The sequence below is a fragment of the Anabrus simplex genome, chromosome 10 (genome assembly GCF_040414725.1).
Source record: "Anabrus simplex isolate iqAnaSimp1 chromosome 10, ASM4041472v1, whole genome shotgun sequence".
NCBI classification, from domain to species: Eukaryota; Metazoa; Arthropoda; class Insecta; order Orthoptera; family Tettigoniidae; genus Anabrus; species Anabrus simplex.
The window spans coordinates 6,867,752-6,884,081 of NC_090274.1; the positions used below are offsets into that span (position 1 = coordinate 6,867,752).

The following is a 16,330-nucleotide window of genomic DNA, read 5'->3' on the forward strand; positions in this document are numbered from 1 at the left end:
GCACACCTGCCTCTTTCATTGATTTCCATCCTGTTTCCAGAGATCACTAGTGTTGTTTTATTGATTTCAGCATGAATCTTCCTGATGCGAGGGCTGTTGAGCCACGAGACACTTTCTCGTTCCTTTCCTGTACTCGTATGTTATCCCATTTGGGATCCTTTTCTCCTTTTGTGTTTGCCCCGTGTTCCTATTTTTTTACCACCTGTATTTATCTTGTTTTATATTTCTTCCCTTTTCCTGTACTTATCTGGCGTTCTTCTTGCCCTACACTGATCCCACGTAAGGACTGAAGATGGCCCTCAATGAATGTTGACGCCTGTCCTGCTGGTGAATCTGGGATGCAGAACGGGGCTCGTCCGGGACTGAGAGGAGGTAGATGTAACAGAACTGGGATTGATGTGGAGATTGTCCTTGTCCTGTTGTACAGGGTCCATACCTTCATGAATTTCTTTGCTCACTGTCGGAAGCTCTGATGAAGGCCAATGCAATTTGGCTGAAAGCTCGGCTTCATTAAATGAACTTAGTGGCTTTAATTTAGTGTTCATTTATTAAGTACTGGTGAACCTGAGAAAATTGAATTAATTTACACATTAAAATTAAAAATTAAACAAAACTCACCCATGTAGTTTCTAGTGAAAGTCTCTTCTAATGTTATTCTTACGAGTGTGGCTGACCATGAAACATTTTACTGCACAATACCATTGCAGTACGTTCGGTACGTGTGTTTATCAGCAAAGCTGGATATCACAGCGACTGGCACATCTTTCTAATTCCCGCACTTTGAAATGCTTGAATATTTCCAAAAGTACTCGTCTGATTTGCAAAGTAAACACATCACTGAATTTGTTGCTCGATTCTTAGTTGTTCTATTGGGTAAAATTAGTGTAGTACCATTTAAAAATACAAAGTTGCTAGCTGTTTCTTGGTAATTACGTAAGTGATCGAGAAGAATAGGAGAGTATTTTATGAGCCCCTTAGTACAATTTAACAATTTGAAAACAGAATGTCTATACTTTTAACGGATCAGAAGATATTTGAGGTGGACAACTTAGCTCAATCACCCTGTGTATGCCCCCTTCCCAGATCTCTCATTACGTTCATCCTGTTGTTCCTGTCTTCCTAAACTTGAGTTGAATTCTGTATTGTTTTTGGTGACTATTATATTGGTCTTAACCAACATGTCATAAATGTTATGGCTACTGTCCTGATGGACCTTGCCCTAACGAACGACTGCAGCTCAGCCTGAAGGATGCAGTGAGGTAGATGAGTCCTTTCCAACCTTATTTTTGGCTTTGTAAACCAGGGCTGCTATCTTACCATCAGACATCTCCTCAATTGTTTTTTACATGGGCCGAGTGGAACTTGAACCAGTCCCCAGATTGATGAAATAATTGCCTAACCTGGCCAGGAATTAAACCTAGGGTACCAGGCGAGTTGGTCATGCGGTTAGGAGCGTGCAGCTGTGAACCTGTATCCGGGAGATAGTGGGTTTGAATCCCACTGTCGGCAGCCTTGTAGATGGTTTTCCGTGGTTTCCCATTTTCACACCAGGCAAATGCTGGGGCTGTACCTTAATAAAGGCCACGGCCGTTTCCTTCCCCTTCCTAGGCCTTTCCTATCGCATAGTCACCATAAGGCCTATCTGTGTCGGTGCGACGTAAAGCAAACAGCAAAAAAAAATAAAAATAAATAACCTAGGGCCTCCAGGTAAGAGGGAGGTTTGTAACCCCTAGACTGTGAGCTGGGCATAAATATTATAACAAGTTATACTGTACGGGCTGGTTAGAAACAATGTGCTCCAAGTATAGGAGCAATAGAGGACTGGTCACACTGATACCTAATTTGAAAAAAATAATTTGATATCTCGCACCATTGTCATTTTATTAGCTGCTGAAGTTAGCCAGTCACATCACTTCGTGGGTGAATTAAGACGTGCTTTACGAGGCAGTGTTGCTAAATCTGCATGTGGCTTAGAGTGACACCACTTCATGTCATTAAGAGCTTTGTAGGCGTTGAAGTCAGTTGGAATCGTTGAAGATGCTGAATGCATTTTTCAGTGAAACGCCAGGACCATGATATGCTCCTAGATCACGGCGTACAAGCCTGTAAAATACAGACTTGATTATTAGTCGTTGGAACATCTTTGGGGGAATGGTAGACCCTTCTTCCTTCAACACCGTAGTAAGCGTAATAAGTGATGTGGGTTGTTGGGGTCGGGAGCAAAGTCACCATTCTAATTCATCCTAGATGTGTTCGATAGCATTGAGACAGAGGCTATGGGCTGGCCAGTTCATTTGCATTACCTTATTGTCTACGAAAACTACTCACAAACAGAACTTGCTGTACGACAAGAAGCATTACCGTGCTAAAACAGAGTGATTCTCTCCAAACTGGTCAAGCATCTGCTCGGAATCTCCCTCCACCTCTATGAGGAGACCAAGTCACTTCCATGAGAAACATCCCACTTCTGCCAAATTTCACTTTTTTTATTTTTATTAATTTTTTATGTAACTGGTTAGTTTCTTCAGTCTGTTGAAGCTAATTTATGTATAAATGCGTTTAGAAACTATGTGAGAAAGAAAACATATGAAAACAGAAATTAAAAAGAAGCAGTAAATTATTTTTCATAAATTAGTTTTGACAGACTGAATAACCTACCTACTCTCTTCTCTGTAGACTAGACCGGCATTTCCCATACCCATCGTCTCGGCTACTAACTGCAGCCATTTTGATTTGATGCCGTCTGGGCTGCTTGCATGTCTTATATTTTGCTGATCTGTAGTGCAGTTTCGTGACAGAGATCTTTTACCTGCGCAAATTGTACAACATGGAGAGTGCTGAACAGAGTTCTTTTCTGCCCACCAGAAATCGGACCACTTCCCGGTGTGTTTAAACTTGTGATCCACAGAGGATGAAGGGAAAACGCTATACCTCTTAAGCTGCACAGCCGTAACACCTAGCAATCCTTATCTTTAAATGTACATCCTTGTACTTTGGACGTTCTCTTTTAGTAATGTGTACTGTTCTTCTCAACAGGCACAAGTATTCCTCAGCATGAGCGCTGAGGTGTCTTCTACCAACAACATCACCCTGGCGCAGCAGCCCTTTGCGAGTGCGGACGCCGTGGGTAAACTGGTCCGCGAAACGCAGAGGCTAATCAAGACCAAGTTGCCAACAATACAGCGTAGCATGCAGTTGTACCTGGCCAACCGAGAGACTGAATTCATTCTCTTCAGACCCATCAAGGTACGTACTCACCTTTTAAGAATCAGGTTTAAAAAATATAAATACATATCTGAATGACTGAGCGATTGTTTGGTATCGGTAACGCATCTCATGACATACATCCTCTGTCTGTGAAGTTCTGGAACTTTTTGTTTTTCCCCCTCACCTAGAAGTGGCACTGTCTCTTGGTTAGATCTTGTGGTTAATGCTGTCACTGTCATTTAATGGTGAGAAGAGGTCTTTCATTGCTTTGTCGAGAAGCTGAGATTAGAACAGCAAGCAGTGATTAAATTTAACTGTAAACTCGGTGAATCGGGAACAGAAATGTACAATAATGACTTGTGTATTGCGTTTGAAAGGTTTTGAATTGTATGTGGGATTCAAAGAAAGCCGAGAGGCAATTGAATACAATGCAAGGTGGGGGTGGCTGATGCGAACATGGAAAGAATTCATGGTTGCTGTATCACTGACTGCTTGCAGAATGATTGCAGAAAAACAGTGGTTCAGGAAATTCTCCACAATGTTTTGAAGAAGAAAAAGCTGTGCTTGAAATTTGTACTCAAGTCAGTATTTGAGAAGAGTCCACTGTTTCCAACACCAGATCTTTTTAAAAGTTTGAAATTATTTTAGTGTGTTTTATTTGTTATGCATCTTGGAATGTGTATTTTCTTCAAGCTCATTATGTCACAAATGAGGGATGAAACATGTACTTTCAATATAAATTACTTGTATTTCTTTTAAAGATAATACAATTTCTGGTGGTGAAAAGGATGGACTCTTCTCAATTATTGACTTGAACATTTACTATTATTCCGCCTCTGTGGTGTAGTGGTTAGCGTGATTAGCTGCCACCCCCGGAGGCCCGGGTTCGATTCCTGGCTCTGCCACGAAATTTGAAAAGTGGTATGAGGGCTGGAACGGGGTCCACTCAGCCTCGGGAGGTCAACTGAGTAGAGGTGGGTTCGATTCCCACCTCAGCCATCCTGGAAGTGGTTTTCCGTGGTTTCCCACTTCTCCTCCAGGCGAATGCCGGGATGGTACCTAACATAAGGCCACGGCCGCTTCCTTCCCTCTTCGCTGCCTATCCCTTCCAATCTTCCCATCCCTCCACAAGGCCCCTGTTCAGCATAGCAGGTGAGGCCGCCTGGGCGAGGTACTGGTCATTCTCCCAGTTGTATCCCCGACCAAGAGTCTGAAGCTCCGGGACACTGCCCTTGAGGCGGTAGAGGTGGGATCCCTCGCTGTGTCCGAGGGAAAAGCCGACCCTGGAGGGTAAACAGATGATGATGACATTTACTATTATATAATATTAGCTTCATATCTGTATTGACAGTGCTGAATTATACAATTATCAGTCTTTTATTCAATCTTCCTCTTCGACACACAATTCAAACCTCTGTGAGGGGGTCAAACATTCAAACATTGTACATGTTTTGACCCATATCTGTGGGCCGTCTACAGTGAATTTTTAGCTTAAAAGTACAAGTGTTTCACAAAACATGGTACTTAACTAAAAGAGACACAGTATAAAAAGTTCTTAACTAATGATACGTTACATATTTAAGCTCGAGATGGTGTAATTAAATGGAAACAAACTTTTTAAAGGGTCGAAACACGCATGATTTTTGAACATTTGATATTAAACATTTCACCCCCCTCAAAGAGGTTTGAATTGTGTATTGAATAAAATACTCATAATTGTATAATTGAGTATTTACATCAATATGGATGTTAAAAATAAAATTCATGACATGCAATTGAAATTTGTACCCCATTGTTTGACTCCTCAGCAAAAAGAACACTGCATAAATGCTTGTAGCAACTTGATTCATACGGCTGATGATAATTCCTTTCCAAATATGCACCTTCCCTCACAGCTGGAATAGTGGTGCACGAAAACAAATCGCTGTATTCCAGCATCCATCATATTTATTGAATTTAGCTCTGTATGATTTTTTTTCTCTTTCTACAACTCAGATTGCATAGGAAGGGATCCTGCTGCAAAGGCACTGGCCTGTTGCCCTGGGGAACAAATGCAATGTCCATGACCTTTGACTTCATCATTCGTTACAGCTTATCCCCGATCGACTATTCAGCTCCTTGCCATTCTGTTGTAGGCTCACATCACGAGCAGAATGACGTTCTCTATCTACATTTCCCTTCTCTGATTTATCTGTAATTCTGAAAGATGTGACAAGGGTTTGTACCTCGCTCCTGGCGTGGCGGAGCACCTTCTCATTGGTGATGATGTCTACCCACGGGTTCTGCCATACATCCACATTTCTAACGCCTGCAGTCTGTTCATTGATGAAGCCTTTAGTTTCTACCCTCCTTCGACACCATAAATCAGCACCAGTTCACAGTATGCCAACAACTTTCAAGTCGGAGGCTCTGGATGCACACAAGATTATGGTTTTGATTTCTGCAACGCTATTCATGCATTCACACTCCCTGAAATTATGTAAGAATATTTCTTGCAAAGTTGAAAGTGTAACTGGGTGTTGGAGTGCAAACAGCAGAATCACGTTTTTGTGGCTCCCAAGCCACGTGGGTGTAGCGGGATAGGGCAGCCAAGGAGGCGGTTACAACGCTCCTGTTGCCTTTCAACGTTCCAGCCGGTGAGATTCGTTCTCAGCAGAGACATTTGGTTATGTCCCGTTAGGAAATGGAATGGTAGGCTGAGAATGATCCAAGGAACTACAATGGTATGGAAGACTTCCCTTCAGGTTTGTCTGAAAGAAGAAGTAGTGTTTTGTCATCTTGCGATCAACCATTGTATAACAAAACATTCTAACTTACTGAAGGGAAAAGCCACCCCAATGTGTACTTGTGGCAGTCATTTTATCGTGGTACACATTCTTTCGGAGTGTGCGGACGGGACCAATATGCGCTGTAGTCTAAAATATACGATTACTTTCTTCCTCATCCTATGAGATGATGAGCAGTCAGCAGACCTTGTCATGTGTTTTATGGGAGATGGTGGCGTGTTTTATCCCTATAAAAGTTAAAATTGTATTTCTTTTTAATTTTTAATTTTGTTGACCAGGTTTTTATTCTTTTAACTCTGTTTTTATCTATTTTTGTCTGTTTTACGTATGTTCTTTAAACTTTTAATTTCAATGAAATATAATATTTCACTTTAAAGGCAATGCCTTATTTAATTCTATTACATTTTAATTCAATTTGATTTATGAGGAAAAAACGCATTGTGAATAAGATCCATAATCATTCTTCATCATTTTTAAAATTCTAGTCAGTGGTTACTTTTAAATTTTAAGTTATTATGCCATCTCATCTTGTACCATTAGGGGCCGATGACCTAGATGTTAGGCCCCTTTAAACAACAAACATCATCATCAGTGAAAGTGTAAAATCATGTTTTGATCCGTAGTAGTTTGCCTGAAAACATTTTATCTTAATTAGGAAGTTAGTGAGAGAAGACACGTGGGAACAATGATAGGGGGATACTTGAAAGCAAGAGATAAAAACCCAAGTTAGAAATGAACTAAATGGATGAACTTATGCGTATCAATCCATTTCGGTGGTGGAGTCATGTAAGACGAATGGAGGAGGATGGGTTACCTAGGAGAATAATGAACTTCACAGTGGAGGATTAGCCTGAGTATGGAACTAAATGAGAGCACAGAATTGTGGGGGTGTTTCTTTAATTCACAGAGCATCATTTAATACCGTGGAACTCCGGATAATTGCCTGGATTTGGTTGGGAAGTGAGTCCACAAGATTGTGCAGGTACGTCAGCCACTCGCTGAGGATTTGATCGCACAATTCCGCCAAATTGCGGGGATGCTGAGGTCGGCGTTTTACGCACTGTTCCAACATGTCCACAGATTTCCAATGGGGCTCAAGTCAGGTAGTTTTCCAGGCCATTCGAGATGTAACAGGGTGGGGGTAGTGTTCATAAAAGCGGTCACATATGCGTCCAGCCAGATGAACTTTGCTGTTGTCGTCTTGAAAAGTCGTGCAGATGTTGACTGAAACGCAACACCTGACATGCCAGAATGTTTAAATAAACATGGTGGTTCATGTTAGTGGTCACCTCACCCACCTGCACCTGACCTGGCACACATCCAGGGTGAAATGTTTCATTTGGCACAACGTGCATCATTGGAATGCAGGCTAGACCACATTACATTCCGCCAGTCAGCTACTGTCCACTTTTGAAGATGCGCGACCTTATGTGCCTGTGTGAGCAATGGCCTCTTCTGAGGTGACACACTCCAAATGTTCATTGCATGCAGTTCTCTCGCTAACAATTTGGAATGGATTTTCATTCACTGACTGCAGCAATTCCTGTCGGGTTTGGAAGCGATTTTGATTCACAAGCCGCGAAACGCGTCTTTGGTCCCTCTCAGTCAGGATCTTTTTACGACTACAATTCTGATGATGTGTTTCATGGCCACGAATAATACACCACTGCTTGTAGACTCGTTGAACAATCTGCTGCGAAACACCAACAAATCCAGCAACTTCGTACACCGTAGGGCACGGGCAAACACGATTGACCCTTTTTGCCACTCTGTGACATCCTTACATCTACCCAAGTTGACTTACATTGTCCTCTTGAAACATCAGTGTCTCACTGATCGCTGCTGCCTTATGCTCACGTAGAGGCAGTGCGGACTCGTTCGCCGCACCGTCTGTACAGGCTTAACGATCATTGTGTGTGTGCGTACTAGGGTGAATAATTTTTTGTCAGGTGAGCTTATGTAATGCATGTAATTTGGTCACATGTGTAGTATCTTTGTTTCTGTTTCAGAACAATATCGTTGCTACGTTCCTCCAACTGCAGCAGCTTCTGGCAAACGGCCATTACAGCAGCGACGACCTGCTCATTGTCGCTTGCCCAACTCCAGAGCAGGTGACCGTTCTTTTGTCGTCAGTGTCTCTAGCAAGTGCCAATCAAGAACCTACCAAAAAGAGTGTCGTCGTTCACGAAGAGAAAGGCGAAGATTCATAGGACTGAAGCATAGGTACCTACCGTACACATCTCAACACGAGGAAACTTTCCGCAGTACCTTCAATGTTATCGAAGACTGCCTAGCGACATAAGTGTTCGTGATGTTGTTGCTCAAACTTTCCTTCTTTTCTCTGGATCCAAAACACAGTTGGAATTATTACGTCGCACATTATGGCATTTCAGAGCACTTCAGTGGACGTGCGTTACTTCTGAGGAGTTTTCAGATTATGATCGCTCATTTAATTGAAGTGGCTCTTTCGTGTATCTCCAGTTTATCACACATAAGCAGGAGGCTGTAGAAATAAACGATCAATGGAATGTAGGAGAAGCTTACTAAATCAGTAATTGTTGGATGCCTGTTACAAGGGAGTGGATTCATACGAACTAAAAATTAGCAAAATAAGCATGCCTGTCATCATCGTCTTCATTTCCAGTTTCCAGCTTCCCGGGTCGGGTTGTGAATCAAGGACCTCCATCGCCACCTGTCTCTCCACCACTCTTCTCCTTTTTTTAAGTACATCTCCTGGTTTTCCTCCCCTCTTCTCTATGCACTCCCGCACTGAATTTGTCCACCTCTTTCGGGGTCTTCCTTGTGGTCTCTTTCCTGTTAACTTCTCTTTTTTTGGCACTCTTTCTTCTCCCATTCTCATAATATGCCCAAACCACTTTAGCTTTGTTGTTTCTATCCTGTCTTGAAGTTTCAAGAGTCCTGTCCTTTTCCTTATCTCTTCATTTCTAATTCTCTCCTTTCTGGTCTTGCGCCCGATACCTCTTAGGAATTTCATCTCCGCTGCCTGTATTGAATAATATTGAATATAATACTTTCTTACATTTCTTCAGAACATCTTGGTTCCACAAAATACCCCTTACACTCTGGAAGAAGCTGTTTGCTTCTTGTATTCTTTTCCCAATTTCCTCGGTTATCTTTCCATCTTCTGTGATCACACTTCCCAAGCCCAAGTACTTGAAACTTTTAACCACTTCCAGAATTTTACCTTTTGAGTTTTATCTTTTCTCTTCCTTCCTTCCTTCCTTCCTTCCTTCCTTCCTTCCTTCCTTCCTTCCTTCCTTCCCCTTGTCATCACTATTGTTTTACCTCTCTCTGTGCTTTCTTTCATCCCAAATACATCTACTTGTTTTTGCACTTCTGTTTCATCCTCACCTCATATCACTACATCATCTGCAAACAACATGGCTTTTGTTGCCTGTCTTCCCAATCTCTGTTCAATGTTCTTATGAATTTCATCCATGACTATGATGAATAGTCGGAGACCAGTTTCAACTTTAAACCATTTTCTTTTTCCTATACTCATCTTCACACTTCTAACACAATTTTTGTACATAACTTTTATCATTTACACTTCCACTCTGTTAACTTGTTTCTTTTTTTCCCAGGCTGAGTGGCTCAGACGGTTAAGGCACGGGCCTTCTAACCCCAACTTGGCAGGTTCGATCCTGGCTCAGTCCGGTGGTATTTTAAGGTGCTCAAATATGACAGTTTCATGTCGGTAGATTTACAGGCACGTAAAATAACTCCTGCGGGACTAAATTCCGGCACCTCGGCGTCTCCAAAGACCGTAAAAGTAGTTAGTGGGCATAAAGCAAATATTATTATTATTATTATTATTATTATTATTATTATTATTATTATTATTATTATTAACTTGTTTTTTCCTTAATGTGTCACATACGAAGCATGCTTGTGTGCACATTAAAAGCTAGATATGTGCACTAAAAATAACTGGATGTATGATGTACGCGAATAATCTGCACCATTGAATGGTCCGCACACCCGAATTTTAAGAGAGAATTTAAAAATAAAAATTGGCTTCAATTTACAGGAAATTATTCTTACATAATGATGTACTTCAAATCCGAATACATTAAAATATAAATTTATTTTAGCAAACGCATCATAATCTACACATTCTGTTGGGAATGTAGCCCGTTGGTCAGAATTATCGTGACCTTCCGCCGATATTTGTAATTGGCTAGTTATACCTTTACTATCAAAGGGTAGAGAAGGGTCCACCTATTCAATACCATAAATTTGTATAAAACAATATTGAGATGGACCCTTGTCTACCCTTTGATAGTGATCAGTTGTCAATACGGACCATAATGAAACTCATAACTTATGATAGTTATACCTTTATTGTAATGAGTGTGCTGTCCAGTATAAGTTGTATAACAATGTTTGTGCAAAATGCCTGGCGAGTCTCGTTTCTTGATTTTTGCCAGTCGCGAGTAAAACTTTCTCTGACATCATACTTTTGTCCTGCTGCACGGTTTCCAATGTTTTCTGCATCTTCAATGACTCAAAGCTTAACTTGCAGCCAAACTTCAGTGGTTCACACTTCTCTGCTACTGATGCCTCACAAACCAAGGCTGGACAAGACTACAGTATAACAGGATCCATTGTTTGAGGCAAAGCGATAACAACCTTATTTAAAATAATGCGTGCGCCCAAGTATATCTTCGCTAAATTCTGAAAAAGTTATGTGCTGAGTATTGAGCATTTTCATTTGCTCTTGTCCAGCTCGTCAGGTCGGGGTGTTGATGATCACTCACTTTCAGGCTGCTGTTACGATGGCATTGCCCCTCCCAAAGGCGAGCTACTGCCAACAATTGTTCAGGCTGCTCCTTACATGATGCATAGTGTACTCATACTATTCTCTCAGTACTGGACTGCCTCTTCCATAATATCCACTGTTCCGAAGTAGATTCTGTTGAGGTGTTCGCTCATAACCCTGAGCGGGAACCCTTACCAGATGATGCACACCAGGTCAGTGTGCTCTGGCGCTCACAAAGGCAGGAGCGCCACTCCCTGGACAGGGCTGCCTTTGAACACGGTTCATACCTGCTACCCACAGTACAAATACCCCTAAACCCATCTGTATTAATAATTAAATTAAATTTAATTGTTTAACGATGGATAAAATGTTCCAGACTTGAAAAATGACCATCATTTCCATCAGTTGTTAAAGTCGCATCTCCTTTGACCAACTGGTTAACGCTAAAACCGCCAGAATAGGCTATATTATATACCTAGAACTGTCAATGCGGTCATTTTGAGCACTATCAAAATTATTATATTTTCATTCTCAATACGCACAGATATTCATTATTATCATTTTGCCTCTGTTTCAGTTTATGGCTTTGTGTGTTTCATCAATGATTTATCCATAAGAAGATACCATGCACTTTTTGCACTGCCATCAGAAAAATGCCGTTTTGAATATGGAGAATTTTCTGCATTTTCTTTCGATGTGTTATAATGAGCAAACCTATCGGGTGTAGTCTTCCCAAAGTTTACTTTAGTCCACTCCGTGATGCTATCAGTACCTAGTAACGTATTATCTGGCCATGGGAGGTTTTTATCTTGGTTCTTGCGTCCCCTATGATACCGTGCTTTACGGGTTACATTTTCTGCGGCTGTAATAGAATAATTGAAAACTTGGCAGTACTCAGTCTATGCGAGGCATCATTATAATTTGAATATAGTATAAATCAAGAAATTTCACCAAAGTTGTTATAACAACAACTACTACTTACCTTCAGCCTGAACAATTCAGTTTTCGGCGTGATCTTGGATCACTGCTTTGTGAGCGATCACTCGATTGGTAGTAATGTTCACGTGCACCTTCTCCTCGTAGGTCCTCTATATTTTGACCACACTCTACGTCAGATGTATTTTCAGGAATGTTATGCAGTAGACTCAGCCAACTCTTCTTCGTTGATAGGAGGTGGTCCACGAGTGACAAGATAACGAATGACAGCACAAATGGAGATGCTCGTACCATTCATAATATATCCGAGTTCCATTGTTGTGTTTTTTAACATTACCATTGTTGATAGGTTAATGATGAGCAGATGATTATATCTCAGCGAGAGACATGTGGTATAATACATTTTATTACGATAATTAACACAGCGGTAGTAGGTGTGCAAATTTAATTATATTTAATATGGATGATTCTGACCATTAATCAGGAAGTCATTGCAGCTCAGTATCCTACAATAAAAACTGTAACCAAAATAGAGTTGGAAAATGCCATGGCGGTTCTAGTGTCACATTTGGGCACATTTTTCCCTCATCATCAATGAAAAACCTAATTCAGAATTAATAATTTTCTCGTGAGTTACAGTACACTGTTCTGCAGTGTCCACAGATGTTTCTCTGACCTGCCGCCGTAATAAAATTAAATATTTTTGATTTGTCTTTTTGGTATGTAACAAAACAGAAAATTGAATTAGAAGGGCTGTATTATTGTTGACAGGAGGCAAAATTCAAGTTTACCCAGAGCAATGATGTCTCTCAACTCTCCCTGTAACTTCCGCTCCGATCATATTGCAGCATTCTGGTGACAGCTGTCAAATCTTGCAAATAAGGCAGCTCTTTGTTTAAATTCCATCTCCACCTTCATATATGAATCATACCTTCCCACTATTAGAGTCAGCAATATTTTTGGTTGTGGAGTGCTTTGCTGGTTGATGCAAGATTACTCTCAGTTATTTGCAACAACGGTGCAGTGTCTGAATATTGTCAGATTGCCATAAACAAATATAAACTGTAATGTGTTTCAGTGTGCCTGTTTCTTCTGTCCTTCATTTTTCTGATTTTCTGCAGGTCTGTCTGTCAAATGCTGCAGTTATTTTCTTCAGTATCCATCATGAAAATAAATTCATGCCTGTAATCGCATATTAATCCTAATAAATCCATATTATACACCAATAGAAAGCTGAAAGACTGATCTATGTGAAGATAACAGAAATAACAAGAAATATCATTTCGATTTATAACTATCGTAAAATCCAATTATAATTTTTTTGAACAAAGGAAATTGTTGAAATATTCTGCTCTAACAAAAGAATGTCTGATAGATAATTTATTCCTGAAACATAATATACTGAAATGCACATGTATATTCTTACATCAGTTCTCCACTTTTCATTTCAAATGCTAATTAAAACAATTTTTTATTGAAATGAATTTTGAGTTCTTCTTGCGAATTTCAAACTTACAGCTCATCTCATTTCTTCTTCCCTATATTGTGATCAAAGTCGTTATAACAGTTTACATAAATATCAACTGTTCAACTTACCAATAATAACATAATCTGCACCAACTCGAACATCGTTCCGGTTATCGAGATTTCCCATTACTTCCGAGGCACCTTGTACTTCGCTGTCACTTTCACTACTTTCAGGAATAATTTCCTTGTTGGAATTAACACAATAATCACTGTCACCATCAGTATTGTAACTAAGAGCTTCGAAAGTCAAGTGTTTGTTTTCATAATTGTTAGCAAAGTGCTCTGCCATCTTGATTCTAAGAACATACGTATGTAATTTTACTTCTAAATAAACTTCTCCAGACCGTTGCTTGTTTTTCAAAGACTTTCAGAATTGAAAATAAAAGTATAAGTATTCAGTTGGTATCTATATTAGTGCCGTCTGGCGTGCAATTAAAAACCTATGGCAGAAGAACAACAACATTCTCACAAAGTAAATAGAGAGCTGGACGATCCGCCTAGTCAATACTGTGTGTTAAAAAAATTGTAATTTGAATATTTACTGTTATTATATTATGTGATATTTACTGTGATTAAGTCAACATGGATCCAATATTGGCCGTTGTAGTCAGTATTATTAATAGTATCTCTCACAAAGACGATTGCACTTGACGAAACAGTTCACCGTCTTCTAAAAAGACGATCCGCAGTTTTAGGATTAAGCAACATGTTGCTCAAGAATCAACAAAATATGCTTTTATTAAAAGCTGAATCACTTAAATATGTATTTGCATTAAAAATCCAATATAGCAAGAATTCATAACGGCTAGAAATTTGCTTGCTGTACTGGATTGACATTATCCTGTATCTGGTTTTAAAAGATATGAAAAGAATAAAAACACATTAAAATAGTTATAAATTTGGCAGTTAGTTTATTCGTGGATGATTTGATTAGTCATTAGTAGAGGCACCCATTTTTGGCAAAGTGTGAAATTGCAAAATTTTTGCAAAATTTTACAAATTTGGCATAGAGCATGAAACTGTTTACCTTTAAGCAAAATCGCAAAATTATTGACGACGTTACATGCAATCACTTGTTGATCCTAGAAGCATAATGTTAGGTGATTTAGAAAATGACATTTCTCATCTAATAAATCAAATTTTGAGCGTCAGAATATCTTGAAGCATCTTAGGGATCTAGTTTGTAGTTCATGTACAGCAGTGCAGATTTAGCAAAGCCCATTTGAATTTGCCTGTGCAGTGATCTAATTGGCTGACTTTAGCCGCTGATAAAATGACATTATTTACCAGTATGACCAACCCACTAGCGCTCATGTACCCTGTTCGCGTTGTAACCAGTCTTTAAATTTAAAGCTCTTTTATGCACACACTGCTTAGCTCAATCTTAAACACGGTTGATACACTTAGCCATACATGATCTGACACCGCGGTTAGCCGGTTCGAGTCCTCTTGTTAAAAAAAAGTTTGCTGTGAGAATGTTGGACGGTAGGGTTGGAGAGGCTGTGGTATACGATTTCTAATCACTAGATTGTCTGCCAAAAGCCTGGATTCAATTCCAAACCTGTCCACACTGTTCATATCGAGTGAGGGCATATGGCGCTGTTGATACTGATTTGCCCTTCGGATGGGGACGTTAAGTCATATTGTCTTTATTGTTATTGGACAGGAGTAGGCTATCTGTCCTTTCCTACTATTGTATATCATGTCATTCATTTCTTCTCATTATTCCTCTGATGAGCTTGAATTCAGTTCGTAAAAACTTGCTACAAAGATTCATCTCACTTCATACCCAACCTCGCAGAGAATCAGGACAAGAATTGGACATACACTTTTGCACTAAAGTAGTGATTCAAAGCAGCCATTTTGTAAGAAACAGCTAATGTTTGACATTTAACAAGGTGGCGAAGGAACTCATACCAGTTGTTTAAAAAAATGGTGTATGGCCTGCTGTGGGTCTTTCAAGTTGACACCTGCATCTATGACGATAGCGCTCTTGCTGCATGAATTCCATGGTTGAAGTCTTCACACACATCCAGCTATTAAATTCACCAGTGAAGGTTAAATTCTCCAATCTAGCTGGAAATCAAACGCAGGCTCCTTGGACCAAAGGCCAGCATGCTAACGAGCCGAAGTATTGTTAAACTATTGATAAAACAGGGCTAAGGTAGACTGGTTAGCATCACAAGTAAAACTCTTGTTTATACACCATCTGCACAGAAATTTCTGGAATTTATATTTTTTTAAGAGAAAATTATTGCTTGTGATAGTCTCCTCTAACACAAATACAACAATTACTATCACCTATATCCATTGGTATCTATCAGTCAGTCAGTTACCAATGTTCTGCATTTATGACAGTCGCCCAGTTGTCACATTCCCTATCAATTGTTTGCATAGCCTTTTCTTAAATGTTTTCAAAGAAGTTGGAAATTTATTGAACATTTCCCTCAATAAATTATTCCAATCCCTAACTCCTCTTCCTATTAATGAATATTTCCCCAATTTCTCCTCTTGAATTCTGACTATCTTCACACTGTGATCTTTCCTACTTTTAAGCTGCACTCAAGTTTATTCTTAAGCAAATGCCATTCCACGAAATCTCTTCGCTGTCAGTTCGCAACATACTGTTTAATACCAATATAGTTGGGCTCATCACGCTGTGGACTAGCCATGCGTCTTGCTGTTTACCAAGTGATGAGCCCAACTTAGCACACTGGGGCGAAACGCTGGCAACCAGGAATGAGTGAGCTGGAAAATTTATAATGTCCAATAACTGACCAACTTTATTAGTATTATAAATTTACTCATTCGGGACAAATATTTCAGATTCCCTATGGGAATCAACATCTATATCACATACTGCTTAGTTGAGCACCTTGTCTCCTTACTCCTAAGTCTCCTAACTAGTAATGAAAATTCACTGAAGTGCCCAGGGAATGAATTTCTTGTGAATCAAACCCATGCCCTTCCATATAAACTACCTTTACCTCCTCGGCATGGCAACCAACTGAAATTGCGTAAATATTTGTCTATTTCTAATGCTTTTCCAATGACATATGATTCTCTTGAAATATTACGGTTTGCTTGTGAC

General features: G+C 39.8%; 1 protein-coding gene across 2 annotated transcripts in view; it reads left to right on the forward strand.

Annotated features, from left to right (window-relative positions):
- The window catches only part of Cog3 (conserved oligomeric Golgi complex subunit 3), an 83,537-nt gene that overhangs the window by 63,500 nt on the left and 3,707 nt on the right, over window positions 1-16,330 (forward strand). Inside the window, exons 14-15 of one of the 2 annotated variants that reach the window (XM_067155072.2) lie at window positions 3,037-3,246; window positions 8,003-8,216. In XM_067155072.2, the coding sequence (XP_067011173.1) occupies window positions 3,037-3,246; window positions 8,003-8,203 (411 nt within the window). In that variant the 3' untranslated portion in view covers window positions 8,204-8,216. Of the gene's footprint in view, window positions 1-3,036; window positions 3,247-8,002; window positions 8,450-16,330 lie in introns of those variants that run through there. The other variant, XM_067155071.2, reaches the window with a different exon arrangement.